The sequence below is a fragment of the Trichechus manatus genome, unplaced genomic scaffold, assembly GCF_000243295.1.
Source record: "Trichechus manatus latirostris isolate Lorelei unplaced genomic scaffold, TriManLat1.0 scaffold00359, whole genome shotgun sequence".
Classification (NCBI taxonomy): domain Eukaryota; kingdom Metazoa; phylum Chordata; class Mammalia; order Sirenia; family Trichechidae; genus Trichechus; species Trichechus manatus.
The window spans coordinates 322,372-344,564 of record NW_004444295.1 but is presented as its reverse complement, the minus strand read 5'-3'; the positions used below and the strand labels follow the sequence as shown (position 1 = coordinate 344,564).

The window sequence follows — 22,193 nt, the reverse complement described above, 5'->3', positions numbered from 1 at the left end:
TCTAGGGGTTGTTAACCAATGTCTTAAAACAATATGTGTACTGACTGTTTAATGAGAAAATATTTGTTCTGTAAACCTTCACCTAAAGTACAATAAAATTTTTTTTTTTTTTAAAGTGAAAGATGTCACTTTGACAAGGAAGGTGAGCCTGACACAAGCCTGGCTTGGCAGTCCCACCAAAAGACCACGCCTCAGAGCTGGGGAGCCTTTCTAGAGTCAAAGAACATCAGTAATCAGGAAGTAGGGAAAACACAACTGTTAGCACCCGGGCCTGGGAAGAAAGGGTCCCCAAAACCCTGAGTTGCCAGGACCTTAGCTGGCTGAAAAACAACCAGATACAGACTAGCACAGCCAGAATCCCTCCAGCCTTGGCTGTGGGTAGGCTGAACTTTCTGGTGTGTCCCTGTGCCAAGAGGCATGAGATGCAGGTGAAGGTGTCAGTCACACCTGAGCAAGTATGTGGGGCCAAGCATAGCTCTGGTGGCTCAGGGAAGCTGACAGGTAAGGGAGATGAGGAACTGGGTCTGTGTTCCTTGAACAATCTGGAGGAAGATGACAGATCCCCTCTTGTAGTAGGGCTTCCCAGCCACACCCGTTGTCTCTTCTGTCACAGGAGGCCTCAGGACCCCAAAGAGAGAATGGATTAGCTTTCCTCTGGTGTGTCTCATCTCTTGGTTCTGATTCCCCCCTTCCCAGGCAGGCTTGTTGCCACTTCTGTCGGAATGGGAGAAGCAAGGCAGTGGTTGAGGTCAGACAAGTGACAGGGGAGGGAACTTCATTGCTCTTTATAGCTCCATAATATTGTCTGTATCTATATGTCATGTTTTCAATATCCAGTCATCTTTTGATGGACACTTGAGTTGTTTCCATCTTTTTGATTCAGTGAATAATCCTGCAGTAAATGTCAGTGCCCAAGTATCTGTTTTCTTACTTTCAGTTATTTTTTGTATATGCCTAGGAGTAGAATTACAGGGTCATATGCATTTGAATTGTGGTGTTGATGAAGAATATTTAATATACCATGGACCGTCAAAAGAACGAAAAGGACTGTCTTGGAGGAAGTACAACCAGAATGCACCATAGAAGCACGGAGAGTGAGACTACAGCTTACGTACTTTGGACATGTTGTCAGGAGGGATCAGTCCCTGGAGAAGGACATCATGCTTGGTAAAGTACAGGGACAGCGAGAAAGAGGAAGACCCAGGACGGGATGGATTGACATAGTGGCTGCAACAGTGGACTCAAGCATAACAAGGTTTGTGAGGATAGCACCGGACTGGGCTGTGTTTCATTCTGTAGTGCATAGAGTCGCTGTGAGCCGGAACCAACTCAATGGCACCTAACAACAACAACATCATGGTATTTCTATGTTAAATTATTTGACGAGCCACCAAATTGTATTCTACAGTGGCTGCAGCACTTCATAGACCCAGTAGCAATGGACAAGGCTTCCAGTTTCTCCCCATCCTCACCAACCCTTTTTGGTTTGCTTGTTTATTTTTGTGTTTTTCTGGCAATAGCTATCATTGTGGTGTGGAGTGATACCTCTTTGTGACTTTGATTTGCATTTCCCAAGTGACTGATGATGTTGAGCATCTTTTCATGTGCTTACTGGCCATTTGTATATTTTCTTTGGAATAATGTCTATTGATATCTTTTGCCCATTTTTTAATTTGGGTTGTTTGTTTTTTTGTGTTTAGTTCTAGGCACTCTTTGTATTTCAGGATATGAAGCCCTTAAGCAGTGTAGAGATTCCAAGTATGTTCTCACAATCAGTAGTGTCTTCATTTTCTTGATAGTGCTCATTGATGCACAAAAGATTTAAATTTTAACCGAAAGAAATTTATCTGTTTCTTGTGTCGTATCTATGAAGATGTGGGGAAAAAAGTCCTGAAATATAACCCTGATATTTACTTCTAAGTGTTTTATGGTATTAGCCCTTGTATTTAGGTCAATGATCCATTTAGACTTAGTTTTTGTATATGGTGTAGAGTATGTGTCCAACTTCATGCTTTTCCTTGTGGAGATCCAGTTGTCCCAGCGTCATTTGTTGAAGAGAGTATTCTTTGCACATTGAACGGACTTGGCATCATTGATGAAACAAATTGGGCAAAGATGTACATGGTCATTTCTGGACCCTCAATTCTGTTTCTTTGGAGTCTATGTCTACCCTTATGCCAGTACCAGACTGCTTTGTTTACTGCATGTTTGTAGCACTATTTTAAATCTTGAAGTTTGAGTCCCATACTTTGTTCTTCTTTTCCAAGATTGCTTTGTATCTTCAGAGCCCTTTGTGTTTGCAGTATATAAATTATACAGTATATAAATCTATGTGGTAGATTTTCTTGAGTTCCTGTGTGTTTGTTTTTCTCTGTTTTATTTAATTTGTAAGAGGTAGGAGATGGATCCTGAGATTTAGGAGAGAGGAATAGGAGAGTCTCAGCATCTTGCCCCAGGAATGAAAATCCCACACCAGGACTTACGAAGGAAATTGCTGGAAGGGCTGTTGATTCACAGAGCTGGGAGATCTGGGGCCAGTACTTTTGTTTTTGTTTTTTTTTTTTTTTTTGACGTCTATGTCATACTATGAAGAGACAAATTTACCACGAAGAATCAATCCTCTCCTGATGGAGAGAAGTGAAGCATGCTCAGCTGTGCCCGTGTTGCTGTCAGGAGCACAAGGAAGATCAAGGAAGCAGAGTCAAGGGCATCACAGTTTTGGGAGATAGGCAGGGCAGGTGTGTTCTCTGGATGAAGCTACTTTTGTCAACATCGCAGTGCTCATCAATAGTATGTAGATCTCTTTTTATAATGAGAACTCCCCATAACCCATTTAATGAGACCGTGGGTAGAGAGGTCACACCACAAAGGCAGATGCCAGTCCCCTTCCTGTTCACAAATGAAAGAAGTTCTCAGGGACTTCTGCCCAGCTCTATCCTGTGGCCTCTGAATGGTGCCTGCCGAAATCAGTACTGAGTCTGAAGCTATTCCTGACTAAGTATCTGAAAGATAACCGTGGGGTGATGGAGAATCTGAATCTGTGGTCTAGATGTTGGTTGAGATGATGGTTCCACCACGGTGTTTAAAATTTCCAGAGCTCACTAAACTGTAAATTGAAATAGGTGAGTTTCATTGCATGGAAATTATACTTTAGAGAAACTGAGTTTAGCAGAAAGAATTCTTCTTTTTCTTTTTAACTGTATTGGTGCCTGATTTGTAACAGTAAAAGACTGTAAGATTTAAGGCCATTTGATGTCCCTGACACAGAAGATTAAGGAGCTGGCTGGTGATTGAAAGGGTGGGAGTTTGAGTCCATGCAGAGGCTCCTAGGAATACATGCCTGGTGATCACCTTTGAAAATTCAACCCTATGGAGCACAGTTCTGTTGTGAAATGCATGGAGTCACCATTAGTTACAGTTCACTTGACAGCACTGGTTTGGTTTTTCTTTTGGAACCAGCCTGGCTTCCTCTTACTGACTCCGTGACCTTGGATGAATTGTTCCCCATATGTACAATGGGAATGACCTCTAAATCATGAGATAGTTTTGACTTTTAACTATGTCCGTAACCACCACTGAGCAATATCTCACATGAATCATATTCAGCAAATGATAGCAGATCTAAATATTACTGTTGTTTTATGTTAATGTCCTAGTCCAAGTGAAGACAAGGACACTCTTCCTTCCTTTAGAAAAGCACAGTCTACATTGAATAAGAACACTGGAACAGTGACATGCAGTGCATGGTGAGGGTGCTGTGACCAGGCAAAGCGAAAGTGAAGCTGGCACAGTCTCAGGAATAGAAATTGGTAACCCCAGGGACTTCCTTGACGTCTCTACTCATCCAGACCTGAGCCTACTCCAGTATCCTTACAGAACCTTCTCCAGACCACTCCAGCCTTCCCAGGTTGAGTACTGTCACAGAATAAATAGCAGAAACCTTCACTGATACTCTATTCGGGAAAAGCATATTCCATACACTATCTCTCCTCTTGCAAGAGCTTTCCAAATAAAATGTGATTATGCATACCTTACATATAAGAAAGCTGATGCTCAGACACTGTAGGTCACTCAGCCAGCAAGTGACAGAGCTGAGATTGAAACTCTGCTCTGGCTGACCCTAAATCCAGCCTTTCCATGGCCTCTTTCCTCTTTCTTCCTCCCAGCACATTGTTCACTTGCACCTTCTGTGGCCAACACTCAGTTTTAGGTGTGTGGAAGGGAAGGCATTCTGCAAGTTGATGAAGGAGTGTTATGAGGTTTAGAGAAAATCAGGGAAAGTTTGTACAAGGCCACACCAACCACAGAAAAGGAACCAGACCATCAGCCTAGGGTCCGCGATGTGTCCCTTTGGGCGATCCTAAAGACCTGGTTACGCATTGCCACCAACTGTGTCCCACTATGGAACCAAGCCCTATTGACTGCCACCCTGCATTCTATCTTGGGACCAGGAGAGTGACATACTCTCCCTTCCCAGTGCCCACATTGCATGGCATCAACACAAACTGTGGACTGGTGACAGCAGAGGTCTATTGATAGCGAGGACAGGCACAGCCCCAAGCCTGGTATACATCTCAACCCATCTTTGCTCCACTTGAGCTTTGTTACTATGTAAGGTGGTATTCTCTTGGTGAGGAAACTATTTTCCATGTAAATGTAAACCTAAATCTACAACTGTGAAATCCAAGAATTTCAGTCATTGGTTGGGAAGGAAAGGAGGTATTGCTTGTGTGATGCTCTTTGGATGATCTGTAAAGCTCCTGAGATAGTCCCCATGGCAACAGCACAGTGGACCTCATCAATCCAATTGGACAGGAGTCTTTCCTGCACAGAAATGTGGCAAAGAGACTTCATATCCTCCCCACCTAATGTCAGATCTCACATACACATGAGCTAAAGACCTCCTCTCAAACATCAGCCCCTTCCCTTTTATTTTGTGCTCATTAGAATAAAAAAATAACCGACTAACAAATTCCATATTTCATACTCCCAGTGAGGCCTTTTGATGTCATCTTCGTGTTTTCCTAATGTCAGTCTAACATCAACCCTTCCTCACAGGATGAGCAGGAAGATTGTGTGAGTTACTAGGAGAGGTAAAACACCTGGAAGAGCATAGAGCACAGATTAAGTATGTGAAATTCCATGATTTCTAGACTAATACGTTACACTGTCAATTTTCAAATATTCTCCTTTACTATTTTGAACACTTTTTGGTTCATATGTTAAATGTTGGATAATTAATTTTCTGTGTCTGAAGTATGTTGGCACCAGAGAAATGTTGAAATATTTCTTCATATTTTTTCTCTCCATTGTACCTACACTTCTCCTTTCCCGCGACTGACACAAATCCTCTGCAAGTAGATTTACAGCTCATTGAATAGGATTCTCCTATGATTTGTTGCAATGTAAACTGCTCTCAGTGATAGGAATGCAAAGGCTATTGAAAGCCCAAAAAATAAAAAACTAAAAATAATAATTTTTCAAAGAGATATAATTTCTGGCAGTAAGGTATTGCTCACTGAACCCTGAAAACAAAGTTGTTTGGATTTAACTATAAACTTTGGGGAGACAGCATGAGTATCCATTGAAGTATGTGTATGTGTGTGCCTATGTGTGTGTGAGAGAGATTGGAAACACTATGGTGTTTTCAATTGACTGATATGCGTGGGAAAGCTGGACGATAAATAAGAAAGACTGAAGAAGCATTGACGCCTTTGAACTGTGTTGTTGATGAAAAATATTGAATATACCATGGACTGCCAAAAGAATGAACAAATCAGTCTTGGAAGAAGTACAACCAGAATGCTCCTTAGAAGCAAGGATGGCGATAGTACATCTCACATACTTTGGACAGGTTATCAGGAGGGATCAGTCCCTGCAGAAGGACATCATGCTTGGTAAAGTAGAGGGTCAACGAAAAGAGGAAGACACTCAACGAGATGGATTGACACAGTGGCTGCAACAATGGGGTCAAGTGTAACAACGATTGTGAAGATGGCGCACGACCCGGCGGTGTTTCATTATGTTGTCCATTGGGTCACTATGAGTCAGAAATGACTTGACAGCACCTAGCAGCAACATCGACATTATTACAGAGAAAAGAGTTCTCCAGTTACAAAAACTTCCTCTGTTGCTGGTCATCATTGGGGAATACTCAGCTCTTTAAATCACAAATCCAGATCTTGTTGCTTTCCCAGAAAAGAGCTCTGAAACCAGACCAAGAGGAAGTTCCTTCATGGAGAGTAAATATTTGTCATGGAATACATCAAACCGGAAGCAGCTCAGCACTGTTGGTGTCATGGACATGAGGTTGCTCAGTGCCTTCCAGGTGCTTATGAGGAAGTATATGAGTAGACGGACCTTTTGTCAGACCCTACTCTGCAGGCTGGTGAGTACATTTCAGGGTTCTTCAGAATACTGACATGGGGACAGCACCAGTGTTTTAATTCTAGGGCTGCTAAAACAGAAATACCACAAATGGATGGCTTCAACAAACAGAAGTTTATTCTCTCACAGTCTAATAGGCTAAAAGTCCAAATTCAGGGCATCAGTTCAGGGGAAGGTTTCTCTCTCTGTCGTCTCTGCAAGAAGACCTTGTCATCAATCTTCCCTTCTCTGCACAGGAACTTTGGGTCCAAAGGATGCGCTCTGCACCCGGCGGTACTTTCTTGGTGGTGTGAGGCCCCCATGTATCTGTGATTGTTTCTCCCTTTTATATCTCAGAGGAGATTGACTTAAAACACAACCTGATCTTGTAGATTGAGTCCTGCCTCTTTAACATAACTGTCACTAATCCCACGTCATTAACATCATAGAGGTAGTTTTACAACACACAGGAAAATCACGAGGTGAAAAAATGATGGACAGTCACACAGTACTGGGAATGATGGACTAGCAAAGTTGACACACATATATTGGGTACACGATTCAATCCATAATAACCAGACTCTTATTTCTGGGAAATGTTCAACCAAACACAGGTGCTGATGGCACATAACAGGCAGGTGATGAAGACATGAGAGGTAACACCTGAACTTCCAAACTGTAAATGTGATGATTCCCTTCATTGACTGAGGGCCCAGTGCATGGCAGGGGCTGGAGCAAATTCCCTTCAAGCATGACACCTTTAATATCCCAAACACCCTGAGAGGTGGACAGTGTTGCAGCTATTTTCCCAGTGGAGACCCTGAAATGCGGAGGAGTTACAGGACTTTTCTAAAGTCAAACACCAGTGAATGGAGGAGCCAGGCCTCTGACCTTCATCCACCAAATGGTCTTTCGATGTTTGATGTGTACATTCCTCTAAATACCAGGGATACACCAGTATTGGGGGTTAAACTAAGGAGGACCCTCTGTGAAGTACCTGCATGGTGTTGGCCAGGAACCTTCTGGGACACAGCATTCCAGAAAACACATAGGTACTTGGAACAAAATCAGACCTTAGAACTTGGAGTAGAAAATATTGGGCTGGGAGGGAACACTGGTGAGTTCCACTGAGTTTCCAAGTTGAGAATCAGAACTACTAAGAGGAATGGGCAGAGAGGTCAGGCCTTGGACACCTAGATCTGAAGAGATAAGCAGAGATTGGAGGGCAAGGACTTGACAATTCTGAGGAAAGAGCAGAGGTGCCCTCTCCCCTCATTCTCATCTCTTCATCTTGATGTTTTCCCCCAAAAGATTCTTCCTTGCCGAGGTATCCATCCAGACCCTGTTAGGAATTTCTCAGCACCTGAGCAACTCACAGGGACAAAATGCCACACCACAGGAAGACCCACTGCTCTGAACATGGGGTCTATGCAAGTACCCAAGCAGAAGGATGACTGATGCTTCAGTCCTTCTCAGCCCTTCCTACCCTGCTCACATCTAGCCCTGCACACTCCAGGCATCCCAGGTCTGCTGTAAACCTCATCATATCTCTGCTTTTCCTGGGCTTTGTTGTTGTTGTGTAAGGTAGGTTTCCTCTTGTTTTTAAGGAACTAGTTTATCTGTAAGTATAAGGCTGAATGTACATCGATTTAACCCTAGAATTTCAGACATCATTTGGGAAGGGAAGGGAAGAGTGCTTACAGGATGCTCCTTGAAAGATCCCAAAGTCACCTGAGGTCAGTTCCCTTGACCACAGCAGGATGGACCTTCCCAATCCAGTTGGATAAGACTCTTTCCTGCACAGAAATAAGTCAAAGGAACTTCCTATCTTCCCTGCCTACTTTCATAGCTCATATACACACTATTGAAAGGACTCCTCATAAATATATTTTCAGCAAATTTCGTCTCCTTCTGTCCTCATCAAGATTCAGAAATAGCAGACAACTATTGATTTTTTAATAGTCCTCCTGAGAGTTAATGATGCCATTTTCTAGATTAATGCAGAGAAACAGAGAGCCACGTCCCCAAGAAGCCAAGCCTTCATCCTATCAGATCAAATCAACTACACAGGAAAAGCTCTTGGTATGCTGAGGATCATTTAAGATCTGTTGTCCTCCATCTTTCTAGGAAATAGAAATAAAGTACCTTAAAGAAAGTACAGTCTCCGGGCTCAATTATAGAAATATTAGTTAATGGCCAAGAAGGCTGAAAGGTTGAAATGCAAATTCCATTAATAGATTGTTAAGAGATAGAGATAAAGATAGGATCCCCACAGAAAGCTCCCCAAAGCAAGCCAGGACTTGTGAAAAACGGATGATGAAAGTAATCGCTGGGATTTGTCAGTGACCTGTGAGAGGCCAAAGCCAGACTGTCCCCAAGAGCATTCTGAGGACATCAGTTAAAACTGGAGGACAGAACTAGGTCAGTCACATGTGGATCTGGATAACAGGCGACACCTGTATCTTTTTCTTTAGACAGCAGTAGAGGAGAACAAGATGAACGAAGCAATGAGAATTTCTTCCAACAAAACTATCTTTAATCCCAATTTACAGAGATTTGTTCTCTAAAGTAAAGCTAGTGTTCTTCATTTCCCATCATGGAAGTACATGTGCACCCTGCCCAGCCTTTGGCTTCTCTCTCTGCCCTCATAGTATGTGTAGAACAGCCAAGAAATACCAGTAGGATAGGGGAGGAGCAGTAACCTAATGAGTAGGGGGTGTAGTTGAGAATCCAAAGCTATTGAGTGTCCCCAGCTTGAGGGTCTCAACATGGAAGAGGAGAGTTCGCTATTGGCTACAATGACGATTCTTCCTTTTCTCAAGTGTTGAAGGGTCACACTTTCTTTTTAGAGGCAGTGAGGGTTCGACCTCACCCACACCCAAGTGTTGCTTCCCAGAAACTCCAAGGTGTTCAGCCTCTGAGTAGGGCCTCTTGGCAGGAAGTGACGGGGCTCTAACTTGAGCTGGGATCTTAGACTTGGCAGCTTTATGTCCAGGTTGGCTAAGACTCACTGTCTCAGGAGATGGGGGTTGGGATGCACCCCAGGTGCCCCGAACTCCATGGTGCAGAATGCTGGAGGCAGGCAGAGGATTGTTGGAAAGACTCCAGGGCAGTAGTCTTTGTTGAGGCGCCAAGAGAAAGGCAAGGCTGGGGAGTTCCTCCTCTTCTTCTTCGCTGGACCTTTCTCCTTTCCCAGGTGTTTCACTAGTAGGAGACGTTTCTAAGAACATTAAGTCTTCTCTGGTTCACAATCTAGGGGAAGTGCAACTAGGACCCTGTAAGTTCAGACTTAGGTTTCTGTGACTTTGGACTCCACGTAAAGACAGCAAGTTCTTTTGACTTAGACAGCTCATCTGCATTCAGTGTTTTTGTGCTCATTTTCTCACTGATCCCTAGTTGGATGCCACGGTTATCTGTGCTGTCTGCATCTTCACTGGTCCCAGACTCTGTACAAAGTGACTCCATGGGTGGCACACCATAAGTTGGGGGTGCTTCCACACCCACTTTTCCTTTCAATTCCAGCAATCGCTTCTCTACTAGCTGCAAGGAAGGAAAATGGATAATTATTGATTCTGTACAGATTGTGAGGACACTTGGCTGAGCATGTGGTGGAAACCATGGTATTGGGGCAGGATTCAGGGAAATCACTCAACATGAGTGTGGTTCAGTAACCAGTACTGCATCTATCCCTGTTCATCCTTTTGTGTGGTTTTCCCGACCTGGATTACTTACCACTTCTCCTCTCGGCCACTCCATTGTTCTGCATCTGCTCCCACACCTGGAGCTGTCCTTCCCCAGAAGCCATGCCAGCCAAGGCACTGTTGCATTAGATGAAATCCTCTGGGTTTCATCTTATGATTCTCCCTTCCTCTTCTGGTTTACCTGGGTGAGAGTCAGTCCTTCTTCTTTCTCCAGCTCCTGCATTAAGGACATGCGATCTACCTGTGATTCTGGTGATAGTAACATTTCCAGAAATTGAGGGTGAATAACTGCTTCCACCTGATAATGGAAGGAGGAGGCATGTGAACATCCTTGACAAGGAGTAACCATGGATTTATAGGTTTTAGAAGACAGTCAATAATCCCCCTCTGAAATGTGCATCCAGCATTGTATTAAAACATCACCACCCCAACCTACACATAGGCACACACACACAAGCAAGAAATGGACACACACATTGTTCAGAGTGTAGGGAATTGAGCTGAATTACAATGTCCAGGGCCAAACTACAGATGTTTGGTTGCTGGAATTCCAAAAGTACAGAATCCACAGACATCATACCTCAAGTCCCAGCCCACCTTGGTAATAAATGCTTCCTGTGAACACAGCTTGTCTGTGTAGCTCAGGAGTCCCGGGTCTGAGTATATCCCATTCTCTTCCTGCTGTTGCTCATTTTCTTCTTGATATTTTCCATCTGGCTCTACAGTGGCTGAATGGGCAGCTCCAAAGAGACTTTCCATGATTTCAGCGTACTCGTTCACGGCTTTAGGAGGGATCTCATTGGGTCACTTGGGCTCCCAAGGGTCCTGGACTCTGTGTTGATGCTGCTTGGGGTGCTGTGCCTTAGGACCTCCCTTCTTTGGAATGAACCCTATAGGAAGGGTTGGAAAGAAGAAGATGAATTATAGCAGCAAATTCTAGCTCTTTCCACCTATTATGGATTGAGTTGTGTCCCCACAAAATGTGTGTTAATTTGGCTAGGCCATGATTCCCAGTATTGTGTGGTTGTCTATCATTTTTTGATCTGATGTGATTATCATATATGTTGTAAACCCTAACCTGTATGATATTAATGAGGCAGGATTAGAGGCAGTTGTCTAATCAGGCAGGATTCAGTCTACAGGATTAGATTGTGTCTTGAGCCAATCTCTTTTGACATATAAAAGAGAGAAGTCAACAGAGAGGAGAAGAACTTCATGCCACCAAGAAAGAGGCCCCCAGAAGGGAGCCTGTCCTTTGGGCTCGAGGGCCTTGTGGTGAGAAGCTTGTAGATGAGGGGAAGATTGATGACAACGACCTTCCCCCAGAACCAACAGTGTACCGGAAGCTGGTACACTGAATTTGGACTTTTCACCTCCTAGACTGTGAGGGAATAGATTTCTGTTTGTTAAGCCATCCACTTGTATTATTTCTGTTATAGCAACACTAGATAACTAAGTCACCACCCAACCACATGTTGTAAGGGCAGAATTTCGGAGACACTGCAATGGTTCCTGTGGGGTGCGCACACCTGAAGCCACAAGAACTGTGACAGGAGAAGATGTAAGAGGTTTAAGGTCCAAGAGAGTCATCCTGTGAGGAAACTTGGAACTACTGCTTTTTCAAGAAATCCTTTCATTGAGACCCACGTTTTAGGCTGATTAAATATTGGACCCCACCTTAGATAATCCATGGGAGACAGTAGTTATAAAACTTGACCATCTCACTACTAGTGTGTAATGAAGTGTAGCCGAGACCCCAGTCTTCTGGCAGGCCATGCTAATAGAAATAGCCGTTGCCCTGTCTGGAAAGGAAAGTACTACATGTGAAGACAATGCCTTCTTCCAAACATGGCCAGTCTTTACATATGTCCTTTGACCCCTGGCCCTTAGCTCCTGTTGAACTTGGTTATTCATACCTCGGTGCTGGTCAACCACAGCGGATGAAGGCCTGGGAGGTTCAAGATTCCGTAGAGCTGGAGGTGGCAAGCACACGGACGCATTCCTCTGCTGCAACTTTAGAATCTGTAACTCCTCCTCTGCCTCAAACTCCATGAACCTGACAAGGGTGAGGGAGGCACAGCCCATGCTGAGAAGAAGGCAAGGTGCACCAGGAGCCCCAGCACCAGTCAACTGCCGATTGTGGGGCAACAGAGAAAGCTGTGCCTTCAGTGACCTGTCAAGGTGCCGAGTAAGTCCATTTCCCAGGAGGGATTTGCTCTCTGTGGCACAAACAAGGTTTGAGGGCCCCTTACATGTTCACCTCATCATCCCTTCACCTGCCCCACAACTCATCATGACTTAGGAAGCTTGTGAAGGCAATCATCCATGCTTTCTTGGAAGACCCTCCTGACAGAGACATAGTGCTCGCTTCTTTTCCACACTCTTAGCACCTGATAGCACACCACAACACTGACGCTTGTTGACTTCAGTCAGACCTATGTGACACACAGCAGTAGCCCACTCCTGGACACCCTACTCCAAGCCTCTCCTGCCCTTGCCTAAAACAGAACAGTAGTGCTGACAGCCTGACCCTGGGATGGGATGAAGTTGATTGCAGATAACACCAAGGACTAGTTCCTAGATCCCTGGTCCTAGAAATTTTCTGAGAGTAGAGAGGGATCATTAGGGAAACAGAAGCCCTGTCCAGGTACACACCTCCTCCTCACAACATCTCCTGCATTTGTACCAACAAAGCCAGGCAACAGCCACTCTCAAAACACCCTCTTCACTCACAGCTCATCACTCACTCCCGACAGGGCCGGGATGCCATGAACTCACTTTCCTGCCATCTCGTAGAAGATCATCCGGTCAAAGTTGCCTTTGTGCTGCCAATCCTGCATGGACCGCCACAGTCCCTTCTCCAGGGTCATAGTGGGCTTCAGTTGGGCCAGGGATTGCAGGACTGGGCTAAAACCCCATGCATGTCAATAACTTTCTATGAGTACATATTCCATCCCCATCTTGACCCAACCCTTAGACATCCCCTTCCCATCATCACATCTATCTTGCTATTTGTCTGTGTCAAATCCACCTTCAGTGTTTTAGATTTCAAGTGCTTTTTCCTCCAGGATACCACTCACAGAGCATGAGAACTATAGTAAGATGCACTCCTGGGAAGGACAGTCTAAAGAAAAGAATGTGCTTTGAGTCCTCAGTAGGATTGTGGACAGAATGACCTGCCAGACCACCTTAAAATGTAGACTCTAAGATCAAGTCCAAGGGTCCCATGAATAGACATTTTCGCCAGCTCCTAGAAGACTCTGAAATGGAGGTGCTGAACTTTGGTGAACACAGCCCTCGAGTCTCAGAGTGTGAAGAGCAACAGTTCTGCCCAGAAGCAAAGGTGAGGGCAGCCCATGGTAATTTAGAAAGACCTGTGCTATCTGGAGTTTCCAAAATCATGCTGCCCATCTGCATTTGAGACTGTGATCAAACAGGAAACACAATTGTTTTGGAATGCAGGGAATCCCTGAGACTGCTTGAGAGTTGGATTTCACTGATATTTTCTTTATTACTCAGAGAGTAAGAGAGAGGGGAGGAAGATTCCTTCAGTCTTTCAGCCAATTGGGAGCAACATGTATGTGGAAAAATAGCCTGTGGAATGTGATAAGAGTGCCATATTGTTTGACCCATAATACCTGTGGGGAAGTGCAGAGTAAACAGATGTATAGGATCTGTTGTGGAAAGACAAAGCTTCCCACATGACTAATCACACTGCCTTCCACTCACAGAAGCCCATGACCCTGGACTTCATGGCCAGTTTCCACTACACACTGTAGCTAGGACATTTTTGCTTTTGTGGGTCCTTATCTTGGTCTACACTTGCTTTTCTTCATGACAATGATAATCATGGACATCATTTAATGAGGCACAGCATGTGTCAGGCACTTTTGGAGCACTTCATATATTAGCTCATGTCATCTCTTTAGCTATCCTCTGAATTAATTGTAATTGTCTCCTTATTTGATGAGATACACAAGGGTGAAGATGAACAATGCCCTGCTCAAGATTACAAATCTAGGGAGGGCAGAGCCCAAACCCTGTACCACTATGCATACTCTGTCACCTGCCTGTTCTAACTGGAATTCTCCAGAGGAAAGAGGATGGGAGTATACTTAAAATGGTTGTCCTAGGTCTTGCCCGTTTCCCCGTCCTCTGGATTTGACATGGCACTTGCCAACATTTGGTCAATTCCTGTTGCAAGATAAAGACCAGTGGAGGAACGTGGTGTTTGTAGTCTGAGACCAAAATTCACATCATGGCTCCGCACTTTACCACAGTGTTTAGACTCTTATAAATAATTATTAGGGTAATGATTGCAATATAAAGATTGGCTTCACGTACAAGGTGGTCAGCATCAACTGAGATAAGGCACCTGAAAGTGTTGTACACCGGGTGGTGTGGTTAATGTTATTGGGAATGTATCTTCTCATAACATATCCCATGGCCTTGATGACCCTCTTTCAAATGTTCCTAAAGAGCCTAATCTCCATTGTGTCTCCCCAAGATCTCTTCATTTAAAAGCTTCAGGATATCTCAGGTGTCCCCACTGACTAGGACACTCACATGAGAAAGCAAGAAAGAGCCTCTGTATCGGGACTTTGGGGATGGTGCCTCCAGGCCAGGGACTTGAAGCGTTGCCAGCGTCGGTAGTTCTCATAAACACTCTTGGGGTTACAGGAGGAGTCATCCAGCGAAGGCCTGGATTGTGTGCTGGCCAGACTTTGTTCCCTAGAAGAAGCATGTTGGCCTGACCAAGCCTTCACTTGGGGGAAAATGGAGGCCAGCTGGACAGCTGGTGGTGGAGCTCGAAGAGAAGGAGCTGGGGACCACCTTCCCTACAAGCCTGAGCACCCACAACAGAAGTGGCAGGGATCATTTGCTGCACAGCAGAGGCTTCCCCAAATGGGGTTGGAGCATGCTCAACTGCCCCACCGGGAGCCCCCGGGGCACTCCAATTGAGTGGGGTGTGTGCCATGACAAAGGTCTGAGTTCCAGGGAGCTCTGCTGATCTCCCTTCTATCCTGACTTGGACAATGACCTTGCCAGTCCTGGCCCCACTGGGGCCATAGTCCCCGACACCTGGCACCAGCAGTGTCCTGGGGAAAGCAGAGAGCCCCAGAGGTATGCCAGGAGGGCAGGATGAAGTCATGAGGGGCAGCGGATACTGCTCCCAGTGTGTTTGGTGTAGGGGTCCAGGAGTGGGTGGGGGAAAGGGCAGTGCAGTGAAAGGAGACATGGAGGCACCAGGATTCATGGTCATGTCTGGTCCCAGCACTGGAGTTGCTGTAGAGACAAAGGAAAAGGACAAAATGGAGTGGAAGGAAAGGCAACTGGGTGTTAGGTGATCCGAATCCTCTGCATGGTCACTGGGAATAAGTGCAATGCATCTCAACTGATGAGCAGCAGTATGGATCGGGGAACTGGGGAAGACTGGAAAAGTCCCTGGAGTAAGTTAGACATTCCTTCCATCCAGTTGAGAAGTTTCCCACTAGAGAACTTGTGAGCAGTTCAACCAGACTGCCAGGCCTCAGTCTACCAAGAAGGAAGAGGCCCAAGCTATCACTGACTCTCAGATCCTATCTCAGGAATCCATGGCAGATACCCTGTTTCCAGCACATGGAACAAGGTTGACATCTACTCTGTCTGAAATACCCCAGCAGGCTCTCTAGCAGGGCAGGGACCTACTAAAGTGAAGGCATCCTCCAAACCTTTTTGAAGGAGTGAGTCTTCAAAAGAGTGATTTCCCCATCTCCTCCTCAGCCTTCCTTTTCATGATGCACATTATAAAACCACTTTCCTTCTTTCCCCACTTTCCTCCTGTCTCATTTTCCCATTTTGCCTCTTCAGCCTCACCAGGTAAGATGTCCTGGGTGGTGTCAGTGTCCACTCCTTACTCCTGCTTAGAGAGCTTGTCCGCAGGGTTAGCATCAAATTTGAATTCCCGTGTTGAAGGGGTGGCAAGGATCTGATAACACACCTTCTCCCCACCAGGCTTACCTCCTTCTGAAGCCATCTCCAAAGACTTGGGCTCTGACCACAGCTGTGTGGAAACCTTCAGCATGTGAAATCCTCATGTCTTGGACTCAGGACTCAGAGCGTGATTTGGCTCCAACAGCTGCTCATGGATCCCAGAAAAGGAGGGAAAAGTTTGAATCTAAATAGGAGTAGAATGTAGGACTCAAGACATTCTACAGTGGGGGAGGGGCAGAGGGAAGGTTGGGATGAGGAGACATTCCATAAAAGGGATCTGAGAGGCAGGCAAAAGCTACAAGTTTCCTTCAAATTACAGTTGACAATACAAATTGTGTGAACCTCTTAGGGTGATTTGTGGGTTCCTTCTCAGATTCACAGCACAAAGGCTCTAGTCTAGACCTCAGTTCTTATCAACATACCTAGTTTTGTCCCCCTGAACCCACCCTGCTCCCCAGCTCTAGGTGGTAGGTTCTTGAATTATTACAAGGGTGCCAGTACTTCATGAACAAAATTCAGGCTGCTTTGTCTGATGATGGCTAGGGTACAAATAGAGACAAGGAAACTAAGTGTTTGAAATTAGGATTGTCCAGAAGTTCCTTTATGTTTGGTGTGTATACATGCAGTGTGTGTATGCATCCTTGTTTAGGAATCAGTCCTTGTGTCCTGAAACTCCTGTCCATTAGTGAAAGCTCTGGGGCTGCAGCACGGCTAGCCTTTCTCATGATCTTCTTTCCTGGAAAGCCCCACTGCATCAACGGAAGGCCAGCAGCCTCTAATTCCATGAGCAGAAGTAGGTTCCTGTTGCTCCTCAGATTATTCTGTTGTGCATTTGTATTGAAGTTTTTATTTCTGACACTGACTGTAATTCAGTAATTAAACAAGCACACGTCTGCATGGTTCAAAAGTCAAACAGTTCCAGATAGATTCTACAGTGACAGCTCCTCCCTCCGCAAAATTCTCCATCTCAGGGGAAACTCATGTTTTCTGTTTCTTTTTCCTCTTTCCAAAAGTATTGTGTGTGACTGGGGGTAACTAACACAAGCTATGTTCATTTATCAAAAATGCTTTCAGTTTCCTTTTTTGTCATTATACAGTTAAGGTGTGTTCCAATATATATATTTTTTCCATTAAAATTAATGCAGTCTTGTTTCTTAATTTTTTTTTTTTTTCCTTTCTGGGATCAGTGATCCTATTTGTACTTTTTAAGCTAGATTCTAGTGATTAACATTCTCTTAAACTTCATAGTCACCGCAAGAATAGGTTTGCTGTGTTTAGCAAATAAAATACAGGACTCCAAGGAATCCCCGTGTAACATTGGGGACATACTTAAAATAACATTGCACCACCAGGGCTCCACAATAATATTAGCCCCTCTTTATCAGAAATTTGAAGTTAACAAGTGGCCTGTATTTTATCTGGCAATTCAACCAGAGGTGAAAACTTTTAAGCTATTGTGACTTACTCAGTCTTATAAGAACAGAACTGAATTTGCAGTCAGAAGACGAAAGTTGGAATCCTAGTTCCATAAACATAAAACACAGCACCCAAACCAAACCAGCACACCAATTTCACAGAATCAGTGCAGGTCATTTTGATTATCTGAATATTGTATCGTCATCAGTCTTGAGCACATGGCTTAGTGGGCGTGGGAGCAGATGTAAGGGTTAGGAAAGAAGAAAATCTTTTTCTCTGAAGCTAAAAGCGCTTACTGTGCTATAGCCCTGGGCTGTTCAGTCGTTAGATACAGCCCCATGGCCCTGAAATAGGTTGGTATCTTGAGACCAAAACAGGATTCTACTCACCAAAGTCAAATCACGCATGCTTGCTCCCATCTAATTCGGAGCTGGTCAGTGTGAGCCATGAAGGCCTACTTGTCAACTTGGGCATCACCTGTCTCCATCACACACCCTTGCTCTTTGGAATCCAGGCTCATCAAGGTATGTCCTCATATCTTTGTGGGAGTCACGGTAGTATGTTCATTAAATAAACTATGTTTGACTTTTTTTGAACATAATTTTCAGTCTGTTCAAATCAAAAGGAGTTAAAACACCACTCATTTTTTTGTTTCAAGAAGAGAGGCTTGGTAGGAAAATCAGTCATGGGAGATGAAGTGGTTGCAATAAGAAAGGAAATGTGAGACCAGCTTGAACCCTGCTCTCACAGCAGTAGTGGTCTTCAGATGGGAGGATGTAGGGGAAGGAGAGACAGGTTGAGGAGGAGTGTTCCACAAGGATAGTCTTCACTCAGAAATATTACCCGCTGGAACTAACATAGTTTCCTGTCACTGGGGAAATTACCTTGAACAAGAGGGTAATGTAGAAAAATACAACAGCAGTCGTATTGTAGTGGAAAAGCAGAGAATTGGAAGTCGAGAGGAGACGAGGTTCTTCTCCCCTCTTTGCTACAATTATGTGAGAAAATCATTTCTTAATGTGGTGCTCATGAATTCCCTTATGATTTCTGAGTTTTATCTGAATATAAACCTGATACTACCCAATGAATATTTCTGTCTTCAGCATGCACAGTGTTTGCCCAACCACTGTGAAAAGAATGCCTCCATGCTTCATCTTCCTCTCTGGAAATTGCCCACACCTTAATTCTCTGCAACCAGGAAGTAGCCTCTTGCATGTGCCTATCTTTGTATTTTCTCTGGCAGCTACAAGGTAGAACTCTAGTCACATCTTAGCTTGGATGATGAAGTTGGAGAAATTCAAGAAAAATTGCCCTAATGTTTTTGAAAGCTACTCATGGTGATTGATAAGAGCAAAATCTTGGTGACTTTTCTTAGGACTTGAGCTTCTACCATGGAGCAACTGTAAATGATTTTCCATCCCGTCCTTCCTATTCCAGGGATGGTGGGGCATATCATTGCATCTGGGCACTGAAGAAAAGCAGGCTTGCTCCTTGATTCTTCTGCTTGTCAGTTAGTCCATCAGTTTTTTCCCATGATGCACACTTATGGATTTAGGGCCACTGGATGCTACTGAGTGAGCTCGGGCCAATGATTCAAACATTGCTTTGTAGAGAAACAATCATGTCCAAATTCTGCAATTTCTTTTTCTACTTCATGAAAATCTTCAGCCTTGGAAGCATATGTGATTAAATTAGCCCCTATGAAATTTACTAAGATTGACCATGAAAGGGCAAGGTGAAAAGTCCTTTGGACCCGGTTCTCTGACCATCGCTGTGGAGAAGTCTAAGGCAGGCATTGACCACTGTTAAAAATCATCTCTGTTCTTGGTCACAGGACGCAGAAAACAGATGATCTTCTACCAATCTCAGAGCATTGGAGGAAATGACAAGATGTGCTGACTGAGTCTTATTCAGCTACCGTGATTTCTCTCTCAGCCTATGCACTTGGAGGCTCCATGTGTTGTCTCTGTAGGGTCATCCAAGGGAATCATCCTAGGGAGTGAGAAATCATGCAAATCTTGAAATTTCCAGAAAAAGAGTATCTGATTATGGAAATTTTTCAAAAATAAAAATAAAACCCCATTAAACCTATACAGTAATGCATTCTGGTACTGATTTTTTAAGGGCTGACTGAAATTATGAATGTGTATTACAAAAAAAATGGAATAGTTTTGTTTCCACAGTACCTGGTGTATAGACAGGCAGGAAGTAACACTGGCTGAGATGTGTTCCTAAACACAACTCAGGAGAAAAAGTAAACTGAAGTGCATATGTTGAGGACCTTTTCCTTAAGACATCTTTTACCATGCATTCCTAGCAGATTTGTAGAGCCAGGGGACAGTGAGAATATGATGTAGTGTGTGTAAACATGCAAATACAATGTAGTAGGAAATGCAGAGGCAGGTGATGTGATAATCAAGCATTTCTTATTGAAAGGCAGTCTGGGAGGTTTGAATGAATAGCAGGGCTGCCTGAGGCAGAAATGACCCTTGGGTGATGGACGTCTTGCTTTCTAAAGAGCAACACCGCCCTGTGCCTTGTCTAGTAGGAAAGCTGGGAGGTCGAATCTGGAACTAGGGGCTTTAAAAAAAGCAAGCAAATGAGTTTATTTCTCAGTTTGTTAACTGACTTTTCTTAAGCAGTAATCTTTGGATTTTGGACGAAGTGTGCATTTCTTAAAAGGGAATGTATTGCTTTGGTCTTATAATGAGAAAGCATAAGGAATCCTGGAGTTTTATTTGATTCCGTAAATATTTTTTATTTTCTTTTTATTATGGTAAATATATGTAACAAAATACTAGTCATTTCAACATTCTTCACATGTACAGTTCAGTGACATTGTGTTCATCGTGTTGTGCAAGCACCACTACTATCTGTTTCTAAGCGTATTTATTACTTCTTTAAAAATAATATTTTATTGTGTTTTAGGTTCCTATTCAAGAATTTCTACACAAATTGTTCAGTGACATTGGTTACATTCTTGACAACATGTGAACATTCTCATTTTTTCCATGTTCGTTGTTCTGTTTCCAATAATCTAGTTTCCCTGAGTCTTACATTCTCATCTTTGTTTCAAAGTAATCATTGACTATTTGGTCTCATATAGGTGATTTTTAAAAGGAGCCCAGTACTTATGGGTGATATTCATTATTCTGGGAGCCAATCTGTTATTTAGGTACAAGGTGACCTTAGAGGTTAGTTTCAGTTCAAGATCGGAATAGTATTTCAGGTCAATGCTTCTGGGAAGTCCTCCAGTCTGAACCAGTCTAATAAACCTGTTTTTTTTTGTTTTTTTATGAATCTGAGATTTTTTTTCCACATTTTTCTCCCATTCTATCAGAATCCATCTATTGTGACCCTGATGAAAAGGAATGGTATTGGTAGCTGGGAATCATCGAGTTCTTCTAGTCTCGGAACAGATAAGGCCGTGGTTTAGGTAGACTGTTAGTCCCGTAGACAAGTTCCTTCTCTGAGTTTTTGGTTTTCTACTTTTTCTTTTTCTGCAGATAGGTAGAGACCAATAGTTGTATCTTAGAAGGCCACTATCAAGCTTTTAAAACCCCAGACACTACTCAGCAAACTAGAATGTAAAGTATAACTTTATGAACAATATTATACCAATGGATCGAGATTTTCCATGAGACTCTGGTCCTAATACTTCAAATCCAGAAAACCAACCCTGTGAGGTGTTTGGTTATGTCTAAGAAATATTCATAACTGTTCCCTCTATGTGATTTATTATATATTAATATGTGTGCATACAGTCCCACAGATGTATATACATATGCACATACACATGTATACTCATATATACACATACTTATATATGTCTACGTGCATATGTATATATACCTGCATAATATTTTTGGTTGTTTCTGCTTTTGTTTCAAAATTATATATTCCATGCTATTACCAACAAGTTGTTTTTCCTTGTGTACATTTTACTAACATGGTTTGCATTCATCAAGGTGTGTGGACTTCACTCTCTTTCGGTGTTAGCTTTCCTATCACTAAAAATAACCGGTGTCTACTATCTAAAGAGTGAATTCCCGTTTCCCCCCACCCCATCTGTGGTAAACACTAATGAACATTATTTTCGGTATATTTTTATTTGTTCATGTCATTTCATAAAAGTGATAACATATAATATGTGTTTTTTTGTAACTGACTTATTTCGCTCTAGGTAATGTCCTCCAGGTTCTTCCATGTTCCAAGGTGTTTAGGGAACTCATTTTTCTTTATTGCTGAGTAGTATTCCATGGTATGTATGTACCAGATTTTACTGATCCTTTCATCCTTTGATGGGCACTTAGGTTGTTTCCATCTTTTTGCTATTGTGAATAGTGCTACGATGAACATAGGTGTACATATGTCTGTTCGTGTCACTTCTATCAGATCCCTAGAACATATACTTGGAGTGGAATTGCTGGGTCATATGGTAGCTCTACCTCCAGTTTTTTTTGTGGAATCACCAGACTGTTTTGCAAAATGGCTGTATCAGTTTGCATTTTCACCAGTAATGGATGAGGTTTCCAATTTCGCCACATCCCCTCCAACACTTATTATTTTCCCTTTTTTTAGTTTGTGATTTTTTATCTTGGTCATCGTAGTGGGAGAGAAATGGTATCTCATGGTGGTTTTTTTTTTTTTTTTTTTAATATTTTATTGTACTTCAGGTGAAGGCTTACAGAACAGATAGTTTCTCATGTAACAGTAACACACATGCTGTTTTATGAC

The 22,193-nt window shown here is 43.3% G+C and overlaps 1 protein-coding gene across 1 annotated transcript in view; it reads right to left on the bottom strand.

The window, feature by feature from the left end:
* Positions 1–22,193, bottom strand: part of LOC101343487 (NUT family member 2G-like) — a 141,860-nt gene that overhangs the window by 14,376 nt on the left and 105,291 nt on the right. Inside the window, 8 exon segments of the mRNA XM_012559880.2 lie at positions 9,378–9,438; positions 9,753–9,906; positions 10,249–10,365; positions 10,665–10,957; positions 11,984–12,123; positions 12,846–12,974; positions 14,634–14,832; positions 15,003–15,166. Of these exon segments, the coding sequence (XP_012415334.2) occupies positions 9,378–9,438; positions 9,753–9,906; positions 10,249–10,365; positions 10,665–10,957; positions 11,984–12,123; positions 12,846–12,974; positions 14,634–14,832; positions 15,003–15,166 (1,257 nt within the window).